The sequence below is a fragment of the Berghia stephanieae genome, chromosome 2 (assembly GCF_034508935.2).
Source record: "Berghia stephanieae isolate SIO BIC M18660-M18661 chromosome 2, UCSD_Bste_1.3, whole genome shotgun sequence".
NCBI classification, from domain to species: domain Eukaryota; kingdom Metazoa; phylum Mollusca; class Gastropoda; order Nudibranchia; family Aeolidiidae; genus Berghia; species Berghia stephanieae.
Genome location: NC_088361.1, coordinates 26,923,538 through 26,932,092, shown reverse-complemented (window position 1 = coordinate 26,932,092; position 8,555 = coordinate 26,923,538). Strand labels below are relative to the sequence as shown.

The following is an 8,555-nucleotide window of genomic DNA, read 5'->3' as shown; positions in this document are numbered from 1 at the left end:
CTATCGAAGCACATGATATTTTCTTTTAATTATTTGTTCAACCTTAATAATTCACTCCCCCCCCCCCCCCCTCTCTCTCTCTCTCTCTCTCTCTCTCTCTCTCTCTCTCTCTCTCTCTCTCTCTCTCTCTCTCTCTCTTTTACAATTTTTTTTATCTCGCACCAGTGCCTGGGAGGGGGGGGGGGGTGCTTTTTTCGCTTGTTTGTTTTGTTTTATTTTTTAAAAAATATGTACAATGTTTGCTGATTTTATTTTAATTTGCTACCCAGAAGTAATCTAGTTTTTTAAAAACTGATTTTAATAGACAAAACTTCCTGTTAATGTCATGTGATATATATACTATTCCAATTATTTACACGATACCCCACGTTTTACTAAGTTATTATATTATTATTATTATTATTATTATTATTATTATTATTATTATTATTATTATTATTATTATTATTATTATTATTATTATTATTATTATTATTATTATTATTATTAATAATAATATAATAATAATAATAATAATAATAATAATAATAATAATAATAATAATAATAATAATTATTATTATTATTATTATTATTATTATTATTATTATTGTTATTATTATTATTATCATCATCACCATCAGCATTATCGTCATCATCATCATCATCATCATCATCGTTATTATTATTATTATTATTATTATTATTATTATTATTATTATTATTATTATTTTTATTATTATTGTTATTATTATTATTATTATTATTATTATTATTATTATTATTATTATTATTATTATTATTATTATTATTATTATTTTATTGCTTTTTGGGGGGTTGTTTTGCCCTTTTGCTGTTATCGAATACGATACCGAGTTCAAATTATAATCAATTTGTTTGTTGTAGGGATACATGGAAATGTGTATCTATAGTTTTCATTTCATATTTCTGATATTAAAATTGAAATTTTCTTATCCTGGTGATCGTTACTCATTTCCTTTTTAGCTTTCTGTACATATCTATACTTCCCTCTCATGGTTTTGTTTTTCTAACTCATTTGTGTATTAAATATTCATCATCCTTACGTACCGTTTTATATTCCAATTCAAAAATATTGCGATTTAGACAAGCATGTCAAGACACGATAAAAAAAGAATTAAAATCAAATGTTTGTAATACCCCCCCCCCCTTTTTTTTTTCCCCAACGACCTTCAACTGTCAACGTATATTATGTTTTAATACATACGTCCCCATTACAGTAATGAGAGCATGACATTTTGGGGCCCTTGATATAATCACGATACCTCAGTTGGATGAGCGCTCGCTTCTTACGCAATGGGACTGAGATAGATCACGAAACGGTAGAGACATTTTCTGATCCCAATTTTTATCCAGCAGTGATTGATTGGGTTGCAGGGTCTTTTAGATCTAGCGGAAAGCGCTTTGCTGTTGACTATCGCTATATCGTCCTATCCAAAGGGTAATGAGGAATTATCTACAGAGACCGGGATAAACTTCGGCCCTGTGGGTCAAATGGCTCTGAAGGACGGCTTTATATGTTATGGAGAGACAAGAATATGAAATGTAATCCGAAAACTGGAGAGCAAGAGAGAAAAAGATCGTTATCAGCTGTGCACCAACTTTCATTAATTTGGTTTACAATTCATCTACGTATTTATTCGTCCCCTTATATAATTTGTCTTCCTCTATGGTGGCTATGGGTCTCGGTTCATGGTCAGCGGTTGGTTTCAGGGCCAAATATACTTTATATTAAATTTTCGAGTCAAAAATAAAACAATTCGACCAGTTTTAATAAACTATAGATAGTGTGCGCTTGGTTAAGAAGCTCAGAACATTGCCATCCGGAAGTTTAACGGACCAACGTACAAAACTATGTGTGACCTTGAACGTTGATGGTCGGGTTTATATAGATAGTATGCGCTTGGCTAAAAAGCTCACAACATTGCCATCCGGAAGTATAACGGACCAACACACAAAACTCTGTGTAACCATGAACTTTTTATAGTCTGGATAATACAGTTAAATGAGAATTACTCATAAACGCGGATGGCAAAAAACAATAACAAAGACCCGAGTGACATCAACTTCATTCTATCTATACGACAACTGAAGTAATTTTCGAAAGTGTATGTTAGAAAGGCATCCGTATATATATATATATATATATATATATATATATATATATATATATATATATATATATATGTATAAATATCGGACCCATCGCTTCAATCTGGTATTTTGCCTAGATAAGTCAGATTATAAAGGAAGTGAATTAAAAACCAAATTGACCGAAATTCAAAAGATAAATTAAAGTTTTTTTTCTGAATACAATAAAAAATATTATCCATCAGTGTCTTCATTAAAAGACTAACTTAAATTTAGAAAAACAACATCAGTTTTACCCTGACATAATACATGATTGAGATGAGTGGCTATATAGATATATATTGTCGAACATGGAGATAGCCCTGTGAATAGCTCTTCATCCAAGCAGTATTGATATTTATTAAAAATACATAAAATTCCCTTTATTCATCCCATAGGGGAAATTAGTCTCTAGGGTCTATTCCAAGGGAAGACTGAAATAACCCAGGCGTCAGCAAGGGGAGACTGAAATAACCCAGGCGTCAGCAAGGGGAGACTGAAATAACCCAGGCGTCAGCAAGGGGAGACTGGAATAACCCAGGCGTCAGCCGCAGAGCAGCGCCGCAAATTGAACTAGGGCGAGGTGACTTGCTCAAGGCCATTCAGCGCATGGAGGGTAATCGCACTCGGTACCTTTCGGGTACGTAGCAAAGACCGTACCGCTGAGCCACGCTTCCTCACACATCATAACTCACACATTATTCATTCATGTATTCAAATAAAAATCAACACGTCCTCACGAAACACGGAACGCTCCAAGTTGAATAGACTATTCAAAACTTGGTGACATTTTATTAGGGTTAACATTGTGTTATACAAATATAGTCATAGACAATTTTAAGGCATCGAAACCTCAAAAAAGTATATTTATTCTATATAAATATGATATATTTCTTATAACAAATTCGAAACATGTAAAGGTAAATGTAATAAAACTTTCATTAATTAACTTACGGTCAGCTTTCTTAGTCGCATACCACGTACTATTTAATCTCGTATAATTCTTTCTTATTGACTGATGATTTAAATTCTCATTCACATAACTTACCTCTCAATATATATATATATATACAGTCATTGGCACATATGCATAAGATAAAGAGAAGAAATAAAAAAAATGATGTTGAAATGATATCGACGAGAAAGGTCACGATGTCTTTTAGATGAAGTAAAGGAGGCAATAATAGATGTAAAGAGCAAGATGTAAAAAGCACAAGAGCGAGCGAGCGAGCAAGAGAGAGAGAGAGAGAGAGAGAGAGAGAGAGAGAGAGAGAGAGAGAGACTGCGAGACAGAAAAGGAGAGATAGAGATAAAGGCAGAGAGGGAGAGGGAGAGAGAGAGAGAGAGAGAGAGAGAGAGAGAGAGAGAGAGAGAGAGAGAATTTTTTCACCTTATCCTTTATTTCATTGTATATATATTCATAACTTGAATTTCCTGATTTTTCAAATAAATCTGAGAGTATTAATAATATCCTCTCTCTCTCTTTTTCCTTTGTGAAAATATACCTAGATTATATCGTTTCACGACACGATCGATGCCTTCAATAATAAATGAATATAATATTGTTGTTAATATGGTTTACATTATTTTATACGATGTCATGGGGAATTTTACCGTCACTACTCAGAGCGCGATTTTCATTTTTAAAATGATAATGAAAACATTTTTATAACACTGCACCTAGCAGTTTAGTATTCTTCACCCTCCCCTTCTCCTTCCTCTGCAACGGAGTCCAATCCGACTTCTTCGTAATCTTTTTCTAAAGCAGCAAGATCTTCTCTGGCTTCTGAAAACTCCCCTTCTTCCATGCCCTCTCCGACATACCTGTAAGTTTAGAAACAATAAATGACGACTTCAGAAAAAAAAAATGATATTAAACGGGAATATTTTTTGTCAACAAGCTATGATATAGTTGGAACTGAACTGTCGATGTTCAAGGGAAAACAATGTTGACTCAATCAAGCCATCCTCTGTAAAAAAGGATATATTTTTTCATTGTGGCCGGTCGGACATCTTTTACGTGAATCGATCCATAATGATAGACTGCCGTAGGCTGTAAACTGAGTGCATTCATTTTCGTTTCATGTTCTGTTTGCTTTTAGTTGGTCCTCTGCATTTAGTCGGTCACTTGTTTTATCATAGCAATCTGGGCGCACCCCTCTCGTTCTCAGCTGCGGAACCGAACACGAATCGAATGCGATCTCGGAAATAAAATTTCTCTCAGATTTCGTCCAACAAAGTGAAACAACACAATTTCTTTGTTTTAGTTTTTAGAGCAACTTTTGGATGGTAAGTTTTCACTAAAATGTAACCCACTGCCATTAAACGGTATTATATTATGGTGGTTTAGATGCTACAAATTGAATTCATCGTCAAACTACGAGGCATGGGTCAAGTTTTTATACATTATTTGGTAGAAAGACTATCAATCCATAAACTGCCGAGAATTAAATTTGACATAATTTCTTGTCACTTAACGTTAAAAATTACTTTTTGGCATTTGGTTCATCCCGATATAATACCGTTTTGAGAAGATGGATCACAAATATGTGAATCACAATAAAAACGTTCAAGGTTACACGTTTTGTGAGTCGTTATGGCGCACCTGTTGTTCACGAACTGAAAGCAAACGGAGACGAAATTGAATGCACTCAGTTTACAGCCTTGCTTTATTAAAAATCTTTGGATTTCTCTGAAGTCTCAGATTGGGACTGTTGTACAAGGTGACAGGATCGTCTTAATCCATTGGTATTTGAAGTAAGAGATTCCGACCATAATGAAGGAAAAAGTTTTGTCAGACTTGGATAGAGCAGTCAATGTAAAGTTATAGGAAACGACATATTACAACAACCGTAAAGAAAGATATCTACACATTTTACCGTAAAATTAAAGTAATATTCCCTCATCGATGTTTGATGAAGCTCTGTTTTCTGGTGTAAAGACACTGTGATGACCATTAAAATCTTTAAATATGAGGCATGCTATACACAACTTAAAACAGAAAGGAGACCACCTTTAAGAATCACCTTGCAAATGTTACTCTTTATCGTTCTACTCATTACATTTCCTACAAGCGTGTCAAATCTCAAGTTTGATCATCATACAATGCACACATTTTTAGAAAAATAAATTTTTAGCTATTGCATCATACTGTGCAGGTATTAATTAGTTTTTACAATATGATTTTTTGATAACGCAATTCAATGGATTTCACTATGCACTTTGCATTTCACAATGCTCCATAATATTATCTACTTCCAATTTGGTCATTATTGGATCAAATTTCCATTTCATACATAAATGTCTTGACTTTAGGCGTACTTTTTGAACTAGTCTTCTCACTATATCCTTCATTGCCTATCGCCTATAGCCAGGTACCCATTCACACAAAAGACAAGTAATAACGTTTATTTTTAAATTGTATCCTACCATCTTCCTAGGCGTTCATAGCTAATTTACATTCATGTAATTTTTGTTACACAATTACATCTTGGCGCATCTCGAATAACAGCTGTCGAATTTTTTTTGTCAACGCTTTCAGTTTTAAAAAAAATTATTCTGCACTGAGTGATCAGATCCAGTCAGGGTCGTCTCGATACACAACAAGCACCCCATTAATAAGTTCAAGTTGACTTACACGCCGCAGTGGATTTAAGGCGCAGCATCTATTTTCTAATTGTTAAACTATGATCATGTCAATGGGCCACGCATGTGCCTTTTTATTGGTGTATTCTATCATTATGTTAATCTTATCACGAGGTTTGAAAGACTTACCAGTGAACAAATGCTCGTTTCGCATACAACAGGTCAAACTTATGATCCAGTCGAGCCCATGCTTCTGATATAGCTGTCGTGTTACTCAACATGCAGACAGCTCTCTGAACTTTGGCCAGATCTCCTCCGGGCACGACTGTTGGCGGCTGATAGTTGATGCCAACCTTAAAGCCAGTGGGACACCAGTCAACAAACTGAATCGTTCTTTTTGTTTTGATGGAAGCGATAGCGGCGTTCACATCTTTGGGTACGACGTCACCTCGGTACAACAGAACACAGGACATGTATTTACCGTGTCTAGGGTCGCACTTTACTAACGAATTTGCTGGCTCAAAACACGCATTAGTGACTTCTGCAACAGTCAGCTGTTCGTGGTATGCCTTTTCTGCCGAAACGACTGGGGAGTAGATTGCTAAAGGGAAGTGAATTCTCGGATAAGGCACGAGATTGGTCTGGAATTCCAGAAGATCCACGTTTAAGGCGCCATCAAAACGCAGAGATGCCGTGATGGACGAGACGACCTGTGCAATCAGACGATTGAGGTTGGTGTAAGTCGGACGTTCAATGTCTAAGTTTCGCCTGCAAACATCGTATACTGCTTCATTGTCCACCAAAAACGAGCAGTCAGAATGCTCGAGTGTCGTGTGAGTGACGAGGATGGAATTGTACGGCTCTACAATTCCAGTGGAGATCTGAGGCGACGGATAAATGGAAAATTCGACCTTTGACTTTTTCCCATAATCCACAGACAACCGTTCCATGAGGAGAGAAGTGAATCCAGATCCTGTACCGCCACCAAAGCTGTGGAAGACAAAGAATCCCTGAAGACCTGTGCATAGATCAGCCAATTTCCGTATCCTGTCCAACACCAAGTCAACAACTTCTTTGCCCACGGTATAATGACCACGGGCATAGTTGTTTGCGGCATCTTCTTTACCTGTTAGAAGATGAAAGGAATTAGAGCCGGCGTTGAACACGAAGGGACAGATTTCAAAGAAGGGAGAAGGAAGAGGAGAAAAAGTAGTAGTAGTAGTAGTAGTAGTAGTAGTAGTAGTAGTAGTAGTAGTAGTAGCAGCAGCAGCAGCAGTAGTAGTAGTAGTAGGAGTAGTAGTAGTAGTAGTAGTAGTAGTAGTAGTAGTAGTAGTAGCAGCAGCAGTAGTAGTAGTAGTAGTAGTAGTAGTAGTAGTAGTAGTAGTAGTAGTAGTAAGGCGGTGTGGTCTTGTGGTATGACACTTGCTTTCGGATCGGAAGGTCCTGGGTTCGAGCCTCGCTCGGCGCATAGCTGAGTCCTTGGAAAAGACTCTTTACTCACATTCTCTCAACGTACTCAGGTGTAAAATAAGTATCTGGTCGTCAACAGCGTTGTATCTGTCGGAAAAATTGTAATATCGCGTAACAGGCGTCATTTCTCGTTCTAAATGTTACGTGTTGCCGTTGGTCAGGGACCCTTTGTAAAGCGCTTTGAGCATATTTAGTGGATATTGCTCTTTATAAAAGCTCTAGTTTTTTAAAAAAATGTTTTTGGGAGACCTTCCGAAAGCTCCTACATTCCCAATTTTCTTTTATTTTCTTCATAATGTTCTAGTAGGGGTTTGGAAAGGGGGGAACTTTAAAAGGAAAAAAGTCTCCCCCCCCCCTCCAAAACCCCCTACTAGAACATTATAAAAAAAATCTTCCCCCCTCACAAACCCCCTAATAGAACATTATATATATATATATATATATATATATATATATATATATATATATATAAATACTGGGAATGTAGGAGCTTTCGGAAGGCCTCCCTTGTTTTTTTTTTTTTAGTAGTAGTAGTAGTAGTAGTAGTAGTAGTAGTAGTAGTAGTAGTAGTAGTAGTAGTAGTAGTAGGAGTAGTAGTAGTAGTAGTAGTAGTAGTAGTAGAGTAGTAGAGTAGTAGTAGGAGTAGTAGTAGGAGTAGTTTGTAGTAGTAGTAGTAGTAGTAGTACTAGTAGTAGTAGTAGTAGTAGTAGTAGTAGTAGGTAGTAGTAGTAGTAGTAGTAGTAGTAGTAGTAGTAGTAGTAGTAGTAGTAGTAGTAGTAGTAGAGTAGTAGTATAGTAGTAGTAGTAGTAGTAGTAGCAGTAGTATAGTAGTAGTAGTAGTAGTAGTAGTAGTAGTAGTAGTGGTGGTGGTGGTGTTGGTGGTGGTAGAAGAAGAAGAAGAAGAAGAAGAAGAAGAAGAAGAAGAAGAAGAAGAAGAAGAAGAAGAAGAAGAAGAAGAAGAAGAAGAAGAAGAAGAAGAAGAAATAATAAATAATTGAGCATTTATATAGCGCAATATCCACTTAACGTGCTCAATGCGCTTTACAAGGGGTCCCTGGTCAACAGCAACATTTAACATGTAGGACGAGACATGACGCCTGTTAGGCGATATTACAATTTTTCGGACAAAGACAACGCTGTTAACGGCCAGGTACTCATTTTACACCTGAGTACGGTTAGAGAATGTGAGTAAAGAGTCTTTTCCAAGGACTCAACTAAGAATAGGAGAAGAAGACAAATTCCAAGTTTTGTCAGTGGCGTGATCATTAATCGGAAGGGTGACAACATAATGTTAGTCTTAGCTAAGACACTTTAATACGTGTCGGAAAGAAAATAAGTACCTGACGATAGGAC

At 36.1% G+C, this 8,555-nt stretch overlaps 1 protein-coding gene across 1 annotated transcript in view; it reads right to left on the bottom strand.

Moving 5' to 3' along the window:
* Window positions 1–2,895: 2,895 nt before the first annotated feature.
* LOC144964596 (tubulin alpha-1A chain-like) overlaps window positions 2,896–8,555 on the bottom strand; it is a 7,169-nt gene continuing 1,509 nt past the window's right edge. Inside the window, exons 2-3 of the mRNA XM_078899046.1 lie at window positions 5,922–6,858; window positions 2,896–3,971 (exon numbers count right to left, since the gene is read on the bottom strand). Of these exons, the coding sequence (XP_078755172.1) occupies window positions 3,836–3,971; window positions 5,922–6,858 (1,073 nt within the window). The 3' untranslated portion in view covers window positions 2,896–3,835. The remainder of the gene's footprint in view (window positions 3,972–5,921; window positions 6,859–8,555) is intronic.